The sequence below is a fragment of the Canis lupus genome, chromosome 9 (assembly GCF_048164855.1).
Source record: "Canis lupus baileyi chromosome 9, mCanLup2.hap1, whole genome shotgun sequence".
Lineage (NCBI taxonomy): Eukaryota > Metazoa > Chordata > Mammalia > Carnivora > Canidae > Canis > Canis lupus.
In genome coordinates, this window is record NC_132846.1 from 55,123,625 (window position 1) to 55,143,535 (window position 19,911).

The following is a 19,911-nucleotide window of genomic DNA, read 5'->3' on the forward strand; positions in this document are numbered from 1 at the left end:
AGGCTGTTCTCTCCAAAGATGCAAAGTTCCTCCTCTGCTTCATTTCTCCTTAGCATTATTGCTACATAATGTACTATATATCCCCACTAGAATTCAAGCCCCTTGGGGGAAGGCAGGGATTTCGGTCCATTTTGTTGACTTCTATGCACCCCCATTCCTAGAATAATGCTTGGTGTAAACAGATGCTTAACAAATATTTACTGGTTATGTCAATAGAAGCACTAGAAATCACTCATAACACTCTATGCTAAGTATAGACAGTGAAGACTAAACTTGTACCTATAAAACTCAAAAGGCTAAAGAAGAAAAAGTAAAATAAACAACCAAAAAGCCAAAAGCAAAGCTGAATTTGTAAAGCCTTTTTATAGGACTGCTATTACCTACAGTATAATGGATTAGACACTTCAAACACTGGGAAAACAAAATTAAAATATTAGGTAAAATGTAATAACATTATTTAAAATACATTCCAGGGTGAGCAAGAAAGTAAAGAATTATCAGAGACCAAGTTCAAGTTGCAACCCAGAATGGTAAACAGAGCACACAACCTGATTTTCAGACTCTGAGGCTTTTGAGCAAACCAGGAAGACTCTTGAGTTTGAGGTTTTTAAATGTCTTGTAAAAAAGGCAAAAGGGGGAGGGAAACCTAGGGCTACCTCAAGATGGGAAATCTAACAGAACATGTGATGCATGAAGCCTGAATATCCAAAGGGATCACTTAAAAGGTAAGTTAGGAATAAACCCCACCCCCAAGCTAAGGATAGCAAAGAAAATTGTCTGCCTTAAGCCTGGGTACAGAGCAAAGAAAAGAAATCTCCTGAGAATTTCTAACTATAAGGTGTCCCACATAGGGGCTTACAGCTAAAACTACTTGTGTGGTCTGAAAACTTTCCAGTCTGAGAACACAGATGAAGTATTCCTAGGTTGGTAGTGGCCCCCGGGACCTGGGAAAAGCAAATACTAATCCTTTCTGGAGGAAGATACCTCAAAGCCAGCCTTCCCAGATAGAATGTTCCTCAGTTCCACATGGTAAAAATAAACAAACAAATAAATAAATAAAATAAATCATGAAATATATAAGAAATTAAGTTGCCATAATCACAATCCAGATAGCCAGGAAGGCTGGCAGGGGAGCAAACAGAATCAGACCTGCAAAGAATTCAGACACTAGAATTATTAAGCAGAAAATGTAAGTTGTTTACTATGTTTGTGGAAACAAGAAAAGAAGAAAGAAAAATGAAAATATTAGAAAAGAACACATAGACAAAAATCAGCTTCTGGAGAAGAAACATACTACTTCCTGTAAATATAAAATTGTCCAGACAGCATAGAAAAACAAAGATAAAACCATGAAAGATAGATTAAAACACATGGGAGCAGTCCCTGGCTGCCTCAATCCATAGACATGCAACTCTTGATCTCAGGGTTGTAAAGTTTGAACCCCATGCTGAGTATAGAGCTTACTTAAAAATAAAATCTTTAAAACACATTGGAAAAAAAAAAAAAAACACATTGGAGACAGAGTGGGAAGGTCTTGTAGGTATTTATATAACCTGAGTTCCCAAGGAGAAAAGTGAGAGACTGAGAGGCAGTATTTAAAACAAAATTAAAAAAAAAAAAAAAAAAAAAAAACTCTGGCTGAGAATTTCCCAGATTTATGAAAGATTTTGTTTGTCAGATTAGAAATCCCACGGTATCTCAAGCAGGGTAACCAAAAATAACTGTCCAAGTAGACAAAACTATACAAAACCAAAGACAGAAGACCTTAAGTAAGATTAATTTCAAAGGAATGATTATTAGACTGAGTACCACCTTCTCAATAAGAGAAGCCAAATGAACACTCCAATGAGCTAACAGAAAATATAACTTAAATAGGATTATATACTCAGTGAGAAGATCTTCAGAGATCAAGGGAATAATAAAAATAATTTAGACAAACAAAAACTACAGTTAATCTAAAGGAAAGAAAAATGAGAAAAAGAAACATATTATAGAAATAAACTGTATCAGTCCTTGATAATAAATGTAAATGGACTAAAAGTTCCAGTTAAAGGTAAAAGACTATCAACCTATAATAAACAAATGAAATCCAATATGCTGTTCATAAAAGCCAAATGTAAAATACAAGGATTTGTCAAAGATGAAAGTAAAGGGATGAGAAAGCTATACAAGACAAAATATTAATGAAAAGAAACCTGATATATTGTAGCCTATAGACTTTATTTTTTTTTAAGATTTTATTTATTTATTCATGACACAGAGAGAGAGAGAGAGAGAGAGAGAGAGAGGCAGAGACACAGGCAGTGGGAGAAGCAGGCTCCATGCAGGGAGCCTGATGCAGGACTCGATCCCAGGTCTCCAGGATCAGGCTCTGGGCTGAAGGCGGTGCCAAACCGCTGAGCCACCCGGGCTGCCCAGCCTATAGACTTTAAAGCAAAAAGCACTAACTAGGAAGGATCACAACAAAATTACATATTTTAATTCATCAGAAATATATGATAATAATTCTAAATTGGCATATATTTAATAACTTAGTCTCACAATTATTAATACAAAAACTGACAGAACTTCAGAAAGCAAGAAATGTTCACCATAATGGGAGGTTTTAAAATACACTTCTCTCATAATTGATAGATCAATCAGGGAGAAAAGTCAGCAAGGAAACAAGATATAAACTACAAATGCACAAGCTGATCTAATGGTCATACATGGACCAACAGATGAAGAATACATATTCTTCATAACCCACATCTAGAACTCTTATGGCAATTGACCACATGCTATGATATAAAGCAGGTGTTTTTTTTTTAAGATTTTATTCATTTATTCATGAGACAGAGAGAGAGAGAGAGAGGCAGAGACACAGGCAGAGGGAGAAGCAGGCTTCATGCAGGGAGCCTGATGTGGGACTCGATCTCAGGCCTCTAAGGATCAGGCCCTGGGCTGAAGGAGGCGCTAAACTGCTGAGCTACCCAGGCTGCCCAAAAAGCAGGTTTTAACAAATAACAAAAACAAGTATCAAACAGACCATGAACACTGATCACAATACAATGAAGTCTCTAGTCATCCAAACCACTTACCTAGATATAACTAGCATCTATTTATCTAAACTAGATAGAAGACAAAAAAAATAAAAAATAAAAAAATAAACTAGATAGAAGACAATTTGAAAAATTTAGAAACTAAGAAACATACTTTCAAATGATCTGTTGGTCAAAGAAGAAAAATTAATGAATACTAGAAAATATTCATAACAACAATAATGAAAATAGTATATGTGAAAACTTTAAGAATGCAAGTAAGCAGTACCATCAGGGACAGTGGTATTGCTTATATTAAAAAAGAACTGAAATTTAATGCAATAAGCTTCCAACTTACCAAGTTACAAAAGGAGCTGCAAAATAAAGAATATTAGAAAGGAAATAATAAACATAAAAGCAGAAGTTATTAAAATTAAAAAGTACATAGATTAAAAAATTCTTTAAGATGACTTTGTAATAGAATTGAAAAATTGTCAAGAAAAATCAAGAAAAAAAGCACTAATGAAAAAAGATACATAATTACAAATGCCATATACATTTAGAAGGCAATGAGGAGAAATAATGAAAGTCTTTACACCAATACATTTGAAAAAAGATTAAACTGTAGAAGTTCTAGGAAATTATAACTTCGAAACTGATTCAAGAAGAAAGTTAAAAATCTAACTTGTCCAATAATCATCAAGTAAAGTGAATCAATCCTTAAACTGTCATAAGGAAATGTCAGGTCCGGTGGTTTTACTGAAAAGTTCTATCAAACTTTCAAGAAAAAAAAAATTTCGATCTTTCAGAGTACAAAAAAGAGAGACCACTCATCACCTTGTTTTGTGAGGTTAGCATTTCCTGACATCAAACCCTGACAAAGTATATCTGATTTATACATATATTCTCCAAAATGCAGGTCAACTTCAATCATGGACATAGATACAAGAATCCCAAATAAATTGTTATCAAAGAGAATCTAGAGCTTGATGAAAAGGAAAATTACATCATGACAAAATTGGACTTATCCAGTGAATGCAAGATTGGTTTAACACAGTATTTCTCGACTTTTTTTCACTACTGCCCCACTAATGTGTTTTTTGTTTTGTTTTGTTTTTGCCAATCATCCTCTTCCTTCAAGTCTCCCCTCTCCAGTAGAAAACCATGACCAGAAAAAAAAAAAAAAAAAAAAGAAAAGAAAACCATGACCAGGAAATTGATATTAATATAATCTACCAATCTTACTCATATTTCCCTAGTTTTACATGTACTTAAGCATGTATTTAGTCGTATGTAATGTTATCAGTGTGTAGGTTGTGTATCCATCATAGGATGTAGGAAAGTTCCATCACCTCAAGGAATGCTGACCTATTATATTCATTTCTACTTCTTCCGCTCATGCCCTGTTCCTAACCCAGGGCAACCACTAATTTGTTTTTCATTTCTATAATTTTGTCATTTCAAGAATGCTATAAAAATGGAATCAAGCAGTATGTGACCTTTTAGGATTGGCTTTTATTATTCATCATAATGCCTCTGAGATTCACTCAAGGTGTTGAACGTATCAATACTCCAGTCCTTTTGATTGCTGAGTAGTGTTCCACAGTATGGACTAACCACAGTTAGTGTTTAACCATTCACCTGTCATAGAACATCTGGGCTGTTTCTGGTTCTTAGCTATTATGAATAAAGGTGCTTTGAATATTCATGTATGGTTTTTGTATGAACCGAAGTTTCCATTTCTCTAGGATAAATGCTGGATCATACGACGGATCATTCATGTATTGCTGGTGAGAATGTAAACTGTAACAATGACTCTGGAAAATAGTTTGGCAGTTCCTTATAAAACTGAACATGCAGGGATCCCTGGGTGGCGCAGCGGTTTGGCGCCTGCCTTTGGCCCAGGGCGCGATCCTGGAGACCCGGGATCGAATCCCACATCAGGCTCCCGGTGCATGGAGCCTGCTTCTCCCTCTGCCTGTGTCTCTGCCTCTCTCTCTCTCTCTCTCTGTGTGTGTGTGTGACTATCATAAATAAATAAAAATTTTAAAAATAAATAAATAAATAAAACTGAACATGCAATTACTTTCTCTGCATCCTCACTAGCATTTAGGATTACCACTATTTTTATTTTAAGTCATCTAATACAGGTGTAGTAACAACTCATTTTATTTGGATTTCCCTATTGGTAATGACATTGAACATATTTCCAGGTGCTTATTTGCCATCTGTATATCCTTTTTGGTGAAACATATGGGTATGTCTCTTGCCCATTTTCTAATTAGATTGCTTGGTTCTTCACTGTTGAGTTTTGAAGTTGCTTTGTATATCTTAGATACTAGTCCTTTGTTGGATATGTGGTTTATAAATATCTTCTCTGGGTCTGTAGGTTCTTTCTTTATCCGCTTAACAGGGTCTTTTATAAAGCAAAAGTTTCCATTTTGATGAGGTCTAGTTTATCAATTCCCTTTTAAATTTTAATAGAACAGATATACTGTATATCTACCATGTTACTATATAAATAACTATGCTGTAAACATAAAAAGAGTAAGATTTCTTTGTCCCCCAAAACTATTTTTAGCCTCATTGGAGGTAGTATCACCTTGTTGATAATGTGTGGGCTAACATTACTAAAACAATTAATATAATTCACCATAATAACACATTAAAGGAATAAAAGACCATATTATCATCATAATACATATAGATAAAGCACTGAATACATTTTAGTATTTATTCATGGTAGTAACTTTTGGAAGACTAGAAACAGAAGGAGCTCCCTAAACCTAGTAGAGCTCATCCTAAAACCCTATGGTAAACATCGTGCAATGCTGGAGAGCCTTCCCTTGGAGATCCTGATCAAGATGACAGGTGCCTACTTCTCCCACTTCTACTCAACATCCTATTTGTGGTCAAAACCTACACAGTAACGCAGGAAGTAAAAAGGAGTGAAAAAAAAACAAAACTTATCTTTGCAGATGATGTTTTTATGTACAGAAAATAACCAGGAAACCCTAATAAATTACCAAATTAATAATTTTAGCACAGTACTTGTATGGGTTTCTAAAAAATATTTTATTCATTTACTCATGAGAGACACAGAGAGAGAGGCAGGGACAGAGGCTGCGGGAGGAGCAGGCTCCCCATGGGGAGATGTGGGACTCAATCCCAGGACCCCGGGATCACAACCTGAGCCAAAGGCAGACACTCAACCATTGAGCCACCCAGGTGTCCAGTACTTGTGTTTTTTTAAATAAATATATAAAAATAATTGCATTTATGAAAACAAGAAATATATAGAAAATTAAACTTAAAACAAGATAGTATTTATAAAACCAACAAAAAATATCAATCACATATAGTAATGAATGTAACAAAAGTCCTCAGAGGAGACACTCTTAAAGTTTATTAACAGATTGTACAGAAGATCAAAATAAATGGAGAGATATAATTAGGGTTTACGAAAGTTAATGTTGTCAAGATGTTAATTCTCCACAAATTGGTTTATAGATTTTACTGCATTCTAAATCAAAATCCTTGCATATTTTTCCTATTAATAAGCAGAATCATACCATTTAGATATAAACAAAGTAGAATTTTAATAATATATGTTAAAATGAATAAAATAATAGAAATAATAAAATATGATATAGAGAGAAATGAAATTAGACTCCTACAAAACACCAAATGGAAAAATCAATTCTAGGTGGATTGAATATCAAAGTATAAAAGGCTCCACTAGCAATATTTTAGGGGAACCTGGCTGGCACAGTCGGTTAAAGTTCAACTTTTGCTTTTGGCTCAGGTCATGATCTCAGGGTCATGAGTGAAATCAAACCTTGCGTCAGGCTCCGAGCTTGGTGTGGAGTCTGCTTAAGATTCTCTGTCTCTCTCCCTCTGCCCCTCTCCCCCCACATTCAAGTGTGTTCTCTCTCAAATAAATATATAAATCTTAAAAAAAAAAAAAAAAGACACATACCGAAATATGCTTATGACTTCAGGGTAGGGAAAGATTTCCTTTATCAAGACAAAGAAAGCACTAAGCATAAAAACAAACAAAATTTTTATCATTATAATTAAGAACTTCTTTTTACAAAAGGAACCATAAAGAGAGTGAAAAGATCATCCACTTTATTCTACATCCATGTGTAGGAGATCCTGCCAGATATCATATCCACAAGGAACTCCTAGAAGTCAGCAAGAAAAAGGGAAAGATGCCAAAAAATACATACCCAAATAGGACTTTTATGAAAGAAAAAAAATCCAAATGGCAAAAAAAAAGTCAATCTGGAAAATACAAATTAAAACCGCATGAAACATCATTACTTTTCCCCTTCCCTTTCTCCATGCCGCTTCATGACTAAAATAGAAAAAATATTAAAAAAGAAAGGAAAAAAGAAAAGTATGACAATCTCAAGTGTAAACAAGGAAGTGGTGACACAATATCTCTTATATGTGGCTGATAGAGTAAACTAGAACCATCTTAGAAAATAGGTTGGTATTATCTGATCGAGTTGAGGATAAACAGCCTACAGTCTAGCAAGTCCCTTCTGACTCTTATACAAGAAAACCACTAGCTCTTGGTCACCAGGTGTTTAGAATGCTCACAGGTGGGCAGCCTGGGTGGCTCAGCAGTTTAGTGCCACCTTCAGCCCAGGGTGTGATCCTGGAGTCCCAAGATTGAGTCCCACAGGCTCCCTGCATGAAGCCTGCTTCTCCCTCTGCCTGTATCTCTGCCTCTCTCTGTCTCTGTGTCTCTCATGAATAAATAAAATCTTAAAAAAAAAAAAAAAGAATGCTCACAGGAAAAAAAGGGGGGGTGGGAGGGATGCTCATAGAAACATGTTCTTAAATGCCAAAAAGTAGAAACAAGGCAAATATCCAACAGTAATACAATGGATAAATGACCTCCAATCACTTCCCACCTTCTCCAAGCTACCACCTTGACTCAAGACACTGCTGTATGACCCAGACTAACGCCATCTCAGATAAATCTGTGGACATATCTGCCTGATGACCTGAAGCCTTCTTAAGCACAGCCCCAACCCCCAACATTCTTTCCCGTCTAACCTCACCCTTGAGGCAAAACGTCCCCAATCAGCACAGGAGAAATGACTGTGACACACAGCTACTCTCAAACATTCCCTCTGGGGTGGTCCTACCCACATTATTCCCTAACCTCTTAGGGCTACAAAAGGAGGTCTTATGGGAAGTGAGGTCACAGAGATCTACACCTGCAGTTGCCCAAGACATGCTTCTGTTTCTAAATTCCTTTAATAAACCATTTCCTGTCAAGGTGGACCTGTTGGCCTTTCTCTCGGGCCTTAGGGCTCCTTTGGCCTTTGGAGGTCATTTTTGCATAGCCCTTTCATGGAACAACCATTCCTTCTGGATGGTTACAAAGGCTTCCCACTGGGTCACCCTGTTTCCCCAAGTGTCCTGCTCCTCCCAGTCTGTTCTCAACAGAGCAGCCATACAGCTTTCACACAATTACCCGCTCAAATCAAAGTCAGACCTTACCATGTCTGTGCTCAAAACCCTCCAATGGCTTCCCACCATCCAGAGTATGAGCCAAGGTCCTACCTGTGCCCTCCAAGCACCTACATGGTTCAAGTCCTCATGACCTAAGGCCTCATCCCCTTCCCTTCTCCCCATGTCACTCCACTCCAGTCACATACCACCAACACAGACACTGCAGCCCCTCAGAGGCTTGCCATTTGCAGTTCCTTTCATCTGGACAACTCCTTCCCCAATTTCTGCAAGGAGCACTCCTCACTTCCCTCATGCTTTCACTCAAAAGTTAACACTCAGAGACTCACTCCCGATCTTATGTAAAACTTCACATCTTCCCTCACTCCATTCTTTCTTTTCCTCATGTTTCTCTCCTTCCTAACCAAACCACACTAACACACTATATCTACAGTTTTATTGTGTTTCTGGTATGGCTTCTCCAGTAGAAAGTATGCTCCATGGGGCCAGAATATTCGACTGTATCCCAGGTGCCCTGAACAATGACTACCACAAAGCACCATTGGTTAAATGAATAATAAAGTGACAAGCTGTCACCTAAAACAATTAATACAACAAACACAATATTTTTCTTTATTCTTTGAGATCTTAAATAGACTAAAATTTAAATATTTATATGCATTGATGCCATATCCTTTATTTAACTTTGATGTCTAATCACTAGGGCTATATGATTTTTCCAATGCTGTAAACATGCTCATCCATTAATATAAAATAGATCTAATTCCATTCTTCGTTTGTGGCTACCTGCTTGCTCACAGTTGGCAATACCAAGCGGCTGTCTCGGGACCGGTTCAGAGGAAGCCCCAGAAAGCTTCACTAGCAACAGACTGCCCAACCGTTAGGTAATCTCAGCGTGGGGAGAGCAGGGACTATGGCCAATTTTCTCATAATTGCATTCCCAGCACCTAAGTATTTTTTGCATGAATGAACTAGTTAATTAATGCATGCTTGGCAGTTTATTGTGTTTTGTGTCCTGTGCTGAGGGTAAGATAGGTCACAAGGACCCCCCTGGATGAGCTAGCACATTCTGGAAGAGGAAAATATTAGGGTTCTGATAAAAATGCTTTAAAGTCCCTTTTAGATAACTGAAAGAAATCATTTTCAAGAGATCCTCTCCCCTGCCCAGATGGCATAATGGTAGCTTCAAATATGACAAAAATATAAGACAATTTTAATTGTGCTTTTTTTAAGACAGCTCCCGGCAGGGAGAGAAATATGTATGTTTGTATATGTATCATAATTCTATGTTATGCATATATTACTTATACATGTATATGTAAGCACATGTTATACACATATACTATGTGTGTATATTATGTGCATATGTGTATCTCTGTGCTATGCATATGCACGTTTGTGTGTGCACACTGTGTGTATAATAATGGGAAATCAAAATTGATAGCTGTTAAGCAAAGGGCATGATGGGGCAGAGGCTAGGCTAGTTTCTTTGCCTATTTTTTGGAAAAAAAAAAAAAAGCCATTTCACTGAGGATGCCATGCCTCAAGTTCTCCCTAACAGCTCATCTTTCACTCATTCATTCATTATTCATTCATTAATCCAACAAATACTAAGTGAGTATCTACTAAGTTCCATGCTCCACATTCTGGGCAGAAAATAAATGAGACAGACAACATCTCTCTCTTCTAGTGGGGAAGAGAGACTATAAGCAAACAAATATATAACCGTAATTGCAGGTCAAAACATGGGCTATAAAGACATTTAATGCAGGAAAAAGCTAGGGGGTTGGGGCAGGTAGAAATGATGCTTGAGCAGAGCTCTGAGTAAACATGTAGAGGAAGAGTTAGGGGCCAAGGAAACAGCAAGAGCAGAAATGGACTTGTCAGGAACAGCAGGAGATAGTGATGGGAGCAGAGTGGTGCCCAGTGGACAGGGGCAGAGGGCATCAGGCCCCAAGGAAGAAGGGCTTTGTTAGAATCCTTCCCCCAGTACATCAGCGGCTGAGATGGATTCCGGAAAGGTCATTAATTACTCTTAAAAGCAGAGAACAATTCAAGGTATTAAAAGAAAATAAAACCTCCTCTGTTGAACAGGGAAATACATATGCATGCCAAATGCAATGCGCCTTGCTACATATTCACCAAATGGTTGGACTCTTATTCCACTCCCACCCACCAATTCACCCTCAGTTGCCAGAATAAAAAGTATCATAGAAAGTAACCACTGGGCTAGCCTTCTTCAGGATTAAGTCTCTCAGCTGTCACCCCTGCCTCCCTCTTAAATGGCTGACATCATCTCTGGTCTTCCCCCAAACAAGTGGCTCTTTCTCTGGTCCCAGATAATGAGCTTCTCCAGATACAATGGGAAGGCCTTAGCCCAAGCTTTTGGGGAAGACATTTGAAGCACAAGGGAATATTAGTGTTTTGCTTGGGCTGTGGAACAAATGTTCCGGAAATGAAAATTTTTTTGTTTGTAATTATGCATATCCTGCAGCATCTGCATAATGGGTCAAATTCAGCCTTGGCCTTGCTGCAAAACTGCCATCCATGTCTGTGGAGGAAGGTCAGCACATAACACCATGAGTGAACAGGAAGCTTCATGCTGAAAATAGTGCCATAATTTTTTTTTTTTAAATTTTGGAAATGAACTTTCCTCTTTCAAGTCAATTTATCTGCATGTATTTGCAAACATATTCTAAGCACACACATATACTTGTAAAATGCACATATATGGAGTCAGCCTTTGCCTTGAGAGGATCTTTATAAAGATTTTAGGGGTGGGGGTGAATGGGTGATGGGCACTGAGGGGGGCACTTGACGGGATGAGCCCTGGGTGTTATTCTGTATGTTGGCAAATTGAACACCAATAAAAAATAAATGTATTATTTAAAAAAAGATTTTAGGTGATATATAAGCTGACTGCTACATTCTTCCTGTTACATGGTGGAATTTTAAAACAGAGGAGACAAAAATACTAAATTAGGAAAACTTTTTGCCACCAGGGAAACTCAGAAACACTACTGACTGCTAAGAGATCCAATGTGAATAAAATACCACCTGGGATTAGGCTCATTTTCAAACATTTTTATTTTATTTTATTTTATTTTATTTTATTTTATTTATTTTATTATTTATTCATGATAGACACAGAGAGAGAGAGAGGCAGAGACACAGGCAGAGGAAGAAGCAGGCTCCATGCAGGGAGCCAGATGTGGGACTTGATCCTGGGTCTCCAGGATCAGGCTCTGGGCTGAAGGCGGCACTAAACCGCTGAGCCACCTGGGCTGCCCTCAAAAATACTTCTTAACAATATAAAGATCCAATTTTGATTTGAAAAGATTCACCAGAAGTTTAGTAGGTTTTTTTTTCCCTTTGCTTGTTTCAATACTTTAGATCTGCTGTGTTCTGCTGCTGTTCTAAAGGTTTAGCAGAATATCTATGCATTAAGGTTTGAGGTTCAGCAAACACGTTTTCAGTTAAATTTTTTGACATTTTTCACTGGGTAACCCAGTTTAATCACACGGCATTTTCAGACCAAGATGGGAACAGTATTCTTGTGGCTACTTTAAGTCTTAAATTTGAGTATTTGGCAGTTAAGATTCTAATAAAAATCTTTTTAAAGAGAATATTTATCAACATAGTCTGAGCCAAAGTGTTCTTGTTAAATCAAAGAGATACAAATTTCACATTTGGTCTCCACCAAATTTCAGAGGTTTTAATGGAGGAAATAATATTTACAAAGAGGGCATGATTTTATCTGCTCCTCATTCCTAGCATCCTCAGGTCCAAATAATTGACGCCAGCCATTGTTCTTCTAAGTGTGGTTACAAAAAGACTTTGTCACTCCATTGACTGATTTTATTCATATTTTTCTGAGAGAGATGATGTGTCTCCTTTTCTCCAGACCAACCACAATGGCACTTACTCAAAATCCAAAACAAAGTTGCTGCCCTGATGGATTTAAAACATTTCTGGAGTAGTCTTCCCCTTCAGCTGTTGCTCCTTGTTATCCAATCAACCTGGGTATGCTTCAGTGCAAGATAAAATAAGTAGCCAGGTCACCAAGGTAGGGGGTAACGACTTCCTGGCTTATTTAAGTTCCCCAGTGTAGCTTCTGATGATTAGATGCTATAAAAATAAGAGATTTACTACAAATGACAGTCTCTTTGAGTCCCTTACTCAACTGTGCCTCCAGCCTCCTTGCATTTTAATTTGGGCAAGTAGTACAACGCCATTCCAGGCTAAAATCCAACACTCCCTTGGTTTTATTTGTAGGTGGCACAGCTTAAAAAATAAATTCTTTTGATTATTTGGTTGGTTGGTTTTTTTTTTTTCTTCTTTTGCTCTTCATCTGCCAGAAAAACTGTGAACAGTGCAGGAATGGGACCCGGGGGGATGGAAAAGGAGTATCCCAGAAAACAGTTTTCCACCTAACTACTCCACGTGTGTGCACACATCTGCTATCTTTCCCAGCTTCTCCCTGCACGCCTAGATGTGAAGGTATGGAATAGCTGGCCATGGAAGGTTCCACTGTCTGCTTCCAGAAATCCAGATGAGGAATAGCATTAATCCATCCCATTTTCCCTCTTTTTTTTAGGTCAAGATCATGATCGTCTCATCAAAAAATATTCACAAAGAAGCTGCATGGGACAGGGCTGAAGGGGTTCAAAATAGGTCTCCCCAAAACCACCTTGGCATGGGGACTATTTTGAGCTGAAGGCAACGGAGATCCTGCAGGCTGGAGAGAAACTACTGTCCCTCCTTTAACTACCTAGTTAGAGTCTAACTGGAGTATCTTTCCCAGAATAAGGGTTATTACCAGATAAATTTTACCTGAGTGACCCATCTGCATGGCAGGGCAAACATCCAAACATCTGCTCTTCTTACTGTCCTGGGAACTGCCCTCCTCTCCTTTGAAGCCTCAGGCCCCTATCCCACTCCTTAGCTCAGGATGGCACATACACCTCATTTTACCAGCCTATGAACCTTTTTTATACATGGGGTTCCCAAAGTACAAAATTATATTTTCTTTTCTCCTATGAATCTGTCTCATGTCAACTGAAGTCTTAGACCAGCCAGAAGAAATTTTGGAGGGTAGAGGAAACTTCCCTTCCCCCAAGTCTAAAATAGATATTTTCCTCTTTCTCCTGACATAGAGATGTCTGACTAGAAAGTGCTAGGCACGTAACAGAAGCAAACAGGACACGGGAATAGAATAGGAAGAAACAAAGAAACTGCAACTACATTATAGGAACGAGAATCGGTTTGTTCTGGTGATACTGACATGGCTAGAAAGACAGCAGAAGCCATGAACAGTTTCTACAGATTTTCCTTATTTCTGGCTGAACTTCGCCACCTACATGCATTGAGACACACCGATATATTTCACAGCTCACCAACAGATTCCTGATTTCAGCACATTTAAATACAGCACATCAAGTATCTCCCTTGCCCCAATTATTTTTTTAAAGGTTTGTTTATTTATTTGTTTGTTTATGAGAGACAGAGAGAGAGAGAGAGAGAGAGAGAGAGAGAGGCAGAGACACAGGCAGAGGGAGAAGCAGGCTCCAAGCAGGGAGCCTGATGTGGGACTCAATCCCGGGACTCCAGGATCACGCCCTGGGCCGAAGGCAGGCGCTAAACCGCTGAGCCACCCAGGGAACCTCCCTTGCCCCAATTCTAATTCATTCATGGGCTGTCCATTAGAAAAAGTTTACTTAATACACACAGGGTGAAGCTGTAGCCCAAAAGAGGTCCAGAGTCTTCTTGCTAGAAATTAATAAACTAAGAGAAGCATTTTTTAGAGTGGACGAATGAGACATTGATGGACAAATCATTTCTATATTGTCAGATTAGACTAAAAACTAAAAAGAATCAGATGACCACTCATTTCGTAGAACTAGCCATCCAGCCAACACACAGATTTCTCCAAGTGGACACCACTGATCTAGGGCACTACTGAACAAAAGCTCTGAGGAAGACCACAACCAAATGATAAATAACAAGGGAAAATGATGTTTAAATATGAAGAAATATAGGAACGCCTGGGTGGCTCAGTCAGTTAAGTGTTTGACTTTGGTTCAGGTCATGATCTCAGTGTCCTGAGATTGAGCCCTGTGTTGGGCTCCACACTCAGTGGGGAGTCGGCTTGCCCCTCTCCCTCTCCTTTTGCCGCTCCTCTAGCTCGTGCTCTCTCTTTCTCTATCAAATAAATAAAATCTTTTAAAATATAATATAAAATCTTTTAAAAATATGAAAGAGTATAGGACCTTAGAATGATTATCTTGGATTATCTTGGTGAGCCCAATGTAATCACAAGGTCCTTAAAAGTGGAAGAGGTAGGCAGAAATCAGAGGGAGCTGTGATTACAGAAGAAAGGCAGAGAGATGCAACAATGTTGGCTTTAGAGACAGAGGAAGGGGACATGTGCCACGGAATGTGGGCAGCATCCAAAAGCTAGAAAGGGCAAGGAAAACAGATTCTTCCCTAGAGCCTTCTGGAAGGAATGCAGCCTTGCCAACACTCTGAATTAGCCCAGTGACACCAAGTCCAATACATGGACTTTCGAACTACAGACTTTTGAACTGTAAGAAAATAAAGTTATGCTGTTTAAACCATTAAGTTTGTGGTAATTTGTTATGCAGGACATAGGGAACTAAGATGGTCACAAAAGTGATCCAGTCAGCATTGGCATGCTTTGGTACACAACAGAATCAGCAGCCAGGTGAGCAGGGTGGGGACGAACAATTCTCTGGCTTTGTTAAGCTCCCCAGGGTAGCTTCTGGCTATTTAAGTGCCACAATATAAGAGAATTATCATTAAGGACAGTCCCCACTCTTGAAAATTTAGATCTAACGGGTCTGGGACACAAGAATATCCATGTTTACCTAGTGACTCTAGAAATTGATGGTGGTCCACGTTCTGAAAGACATTCATTTCTGCTCATAAGGAGCTTATAATTTAGGTGCTGAGCAAACATAATTCCAATACCTAATAGATAATAAATATGCATACTTCCAAAGACAGGTCAACATCCAGGCACAAGTACAGAAGGCTAGAAATGGTCCAGAACACATAAATCCTTCTATATGCTTGAATAACAAACCCTAGTTGTAGAATTAAGCCAGATGAGATCTCCACCAGCTCTCCTGTAGGGCCGCCACCAAAGGGTTCTGGTAAAAGTAGAATCCTGGCAACCCTGTAGATCTCTCCTGGAAAAGCACCCCTGGTGAGCACAGACCTAAGCCAAAACCCTTCTCAACCTCCCACCTGTCTCACCTGTTTCCTTCTGAGACGGTGATGTGCTAGCCCAGGGGGTGTCGTCTTCAAACTGAACCCAGTTGCTGATGGCTGAGGCCAGGTCAGGTGGGGGCTGCTCAGGGCTCCCAGGAGGGGAGGTTGCTTCAGAAATGAGGCCCAGCTTTTCGGAGGAGTCATCCTGCTCTGAGTGGGAAAGCTCCTGGGAGCCTCCATCCGCCACATGGTTCTCCCCGGAGGAGCTCTCAGACTGGTCTGAATAGGATGACAGTGCTGGGAGATGCTCTTCGGTGCCCCCTGAAACAGATACCGGACACCACCATCAATGATGTGAGGAAGCCCACTCTTCAAAACTGTCTCATGAAGGAAAATCCAAGGATAGGTAAGGGGTGACCACAAGACGTACCATTCTGGTGAGTGCAGAAACACTCACGCCCACCTGTCTCTACGCTGACGGAGTGTTTTCCTAACATTGTATATACGAAGGATAACCTCAGCATGCCTACAAACAGCACCCAGGCAGGCTGAGACTGGAAGCCTTATTCACTATTATCCTAGCATCTACTCCACTGATAGGCGGTCACAAAAATGCTTAGAGGAGAAAAGCAAAAGGCAACAGGGACTGATGGAGACTTTGGCTGAACAGGAGAGCTTCTGTCTGGACTAAATACATTCACATTCAAATTCACACTTCAAACTCCATGCAGTCCAAACTATACATGTCTGTGGACTGCCAGGTGCAAACTCTGTACTGACGATCCAGCTGAATGAGGCCCAGAGGCTCTTCCCCTACCTTTCTAGCACTTTATTGGTCCTAGGATACTTAACAGCCTTCAAAAAAAATTTTTTTTAAATAATTATATTCTAATTGTGGCGGTGGTTACACAAATCGATTAAAGTTTCACCACTGCATGCCAAAAGAGGTCAATTTTATTATATGAAAACTTTTTAAAAATAAAGGTACTAACATAAAACTTTTTTCTGCCATCATTAGCCAAACAAACTAGTCTACCTGCACGTAACCAAACGCTTTAGACTAGCACTGCCCAACAGAAATAAAAGCTGAACCACATATGTAATTTTAATTTTTTTAGTAGCCAGATTAAGAAAAAAGTAAAAGAGGTGAATTATTTTTAGTAATATAAATTTCAACTCAGCATGTTGAAAAGTTGTAATTCTAACATATAATTAATATAAAAGTTACTAATGAATTATCTTACTTTCACTAGGTCTTTGAAATTCGATGTATTTTATACTTAAAACACATCTCAATTCAGACTAGCTGCATTTCAAGGACTCAATAGCCACATGGCCACCATACTGGACAGCTCACCTGTCAACTCACACTTTCCAGGTGCTGTAAATGAAGCTGAGCAGTGCTAGCTGCAGTGGAGCAGGTTCACCTGACAAGGCTCTGCAAATATCTCCTGTCCCCTACCTTGACCTTCATCCCTGAGCAGCAGGTCCCTAGAAGTCAATTTAGCCAGCTTCACCATAATCATGGATGGCAATTAACTGAGTTCTTTCCATGTGCCAGGCACTGTTCTAAGCACTTTACATATATTAATTCATTTAATCCTCACAGCCCTCCTGAGAAAGGTACTGTAATTACCCCTACTACACAGATAAGCTACTTCACAGAGAGGTTAAATAAACCATCTACCCAAGGGCACATCACTTAGCTGTGACAGAGCCAGCATCCAAGCCCAAGCAATCTGGCTCTAGCACCTGTCACGCTTCACAACTATGCTTTAAAAACTGAGGAAATCCAAATTGCTGCTGGGAGTAACACCCTATAAGGTTGAGTAGGACCCTATAAGGTTGAGTATGACGTACTTTGTAAATACAAAGTTTATGCTCCTTGGAAGAAAGCACCAATACTTTTGGTATTTCCAGGCCCTCTTGTTTGGGACTCTAAGTTTCCTAAAATACTTACCCCAGGCTTCAAAAGTGGAAAAATCTACACTTGAGGAAAGTGACAAACTGGCTCTTTTTTACGTATTAAGATCCCACCCAAAGAATGATCAAGTAGAAGTCATTATAAACAGTTGTGGCTCTTTGCTGCACTTCTTACCCTCAGATGGGACAGGAAAGAGTGGCTCCTCATTGAAGGAGACCCACTCTGACTGGTGGGTAGCGATCACATGGTCCAAGGTCGTCATGCTAGGAAGGCACTGGTCATCTTCACACCGACAGTCTCAGGCAGACCCCAGAGTAATGTCTGGGGTGGAGGTATGGTGGCGCAGTGGACTTCGGGCCTCGGCTCTGTTATAAGGGTCTTGCAGAGGGCAGACTTAGAACATAGATTAGCTCCTCTTGCCTTTGGCTAATCTGCCAAGCAGAAATCTGTGTAAAAAAATAATAAAAATGAAAAAGGACAACTATCACATTATCTCCAATCCACACAGGTCCAGGGTTTTCAACACTGCCCACGAGGAGGTCTGGGTGTTTTCAACTTGTATTACTCGTCTCTGCCCTGTCTTGTTGCCGCTTCTTATACAGAAATATCTGCCTTTAGCATCAAGATCTCTGCATATGACTTCATATCAGACTTGTAAATAATCACGCAAATTTTAGTAATCAGATTCCCAAATTTCCCCAATTATTATATTTTGGAAATACTTTCATTTATAATATAAGGCTATTGTTGCAAAACAAAAAACTTTTCAAAGTACTTTCACTCTCTTTTACTAGATGGTAAAATAAAAGCATGTTCTTTCCTCTTAAATCATAGCACTTTTTGCCTTAGGCAGGTAGCTCTTTGCAAGCTTGATTTAAATCCCTGGCAGAAACCCAACTATCTCCAGATGGTACCTCCAAGCATGGTTTACCAATCAAGAGAAATAGAAATGGAATCATCTTGTTCATTTGGAGTAAAGGGGAAGGGAATATTTGCTTTATAAAATGTGAGTCAAAAAAACACGTTTTCAATCTAGGCCAATTTGAATTAGTACATAAAAGTCTAGCCTTTACTCACATTACAATTATGTTCTATGTATATAGAAAGATACTTAATAGACTCATAATTCTGTTTGTACTATTAATGTCCATTTACAGTTTGAACCTAGCTCTTGGTCTTATGATAAATTAATAAAATCTGAATCAATTAAAAATTAATGTTTCCACAAAAGAGCTACTATTTGCCCTGAATAATATCAGTTCTTATTAATGGAATACTTACAATATTCATTTTGGTCTAGAATAATTTAACCCATATCCTTCTGACTGGTGCATAATAAAATAAAATGTTGAGGAAATTTTAGTATAGGTTATCACCTGCTATAAATAATCTATGCTGGGGTTAATCAGAATAGAAATATTTAATAGTTTTTGTCTTTTTTGGTTGTTAAAACAGTTCCCCTGTATAATACTGCCTAAAAATAACTGCTTTCATACATTTATAATTTTTAGAAACATATTTTAAAAATATTTCTTAAAATATTTTATTTATTTGAGAGAGAGAGAGAGTGAATAAGAGGGAGAGGGAGAGAGAATCTGAAGTAGACTCCTCACTAAGCATGGCCCAACTCAGGGTTTAATTCCACAACTGTGAGATCATGGCTTGAGTTGAAACCAAGAGTTGGACATTTAATCAACTGAGCCACCAAGGCACCCCCAGAAACATATTTTCATACCATACTTCATTTGATTTGATAGCCATTTTAGTTAAGTAAGGCAGATATAACTATAATCTTTCACAGATGAAGAAATTTGGGGTGAGAGGAGTGATTTATCCATCACCTTCATTGTTTTGAGACCCTTGTTTGATGCCCTAAGATGTTTCCTCCTGGCTTATAACTGGAAGAATTCACACATTCCAGGATAGTGACAAATAGGACTCTTCTTCCTCCATGATTAAGACCTTATCCACAGAATCATCAACTAGAGGCCATAACATCAGGTGTGTTAGATGCACCAAGCTAAGAAGTGATCAATACAACCCTAAAACCTAGGTCTTCTAGTGCCAAAACACTCTGATCTTTGGAACACAGACACACACAAACACACACACACAAAAACAAAACAAAACAAACCACTAGAATATATGCAAACTCCCCCAACTAAAGTACTTTACAAACACCAATTACAACAGAACCATAATGAAACAATCTGCGAAATTCCCCATGTGGAAATCTGCCAGGAT

The 19,911-nt window shown here is 38.7% G+C and overlaps 1 protein-coding gene across 7 annotated transcripts in view; it reads right to left on the reverse strand.

Moving 5' to 3' along the window:
* STON2 (stonin 2) overlaps window positions 1–19,911 on the reverse strand; it is a 168,119-nt gene that overhangs the window by 92,706 nt on the left and 55,502 nt on the right. For all 7 annotated transcript variants that reach the window (XM_072839573.1, XM_072839572.1, XM_072839571.1 and 4 more), the window contains 2 exons: window positions 17,842–18,113; window positions 15,789–16,064 (listed from right to left, as the gene is read on the reverse strand). In XM_072839573.1, coding sequence (XP_072695674.1) covers window positions 15,789–16,064; window positions 17,842–17,929 — 364 coding nt within the window. In that variant the 5' untranslated portion in view covers window positions 17,930–18,113. The remainder of the gene's footprint in view (window positions 1–15,788; window positions 16,065–17,841; window positions 18,114–19,911) is intronic.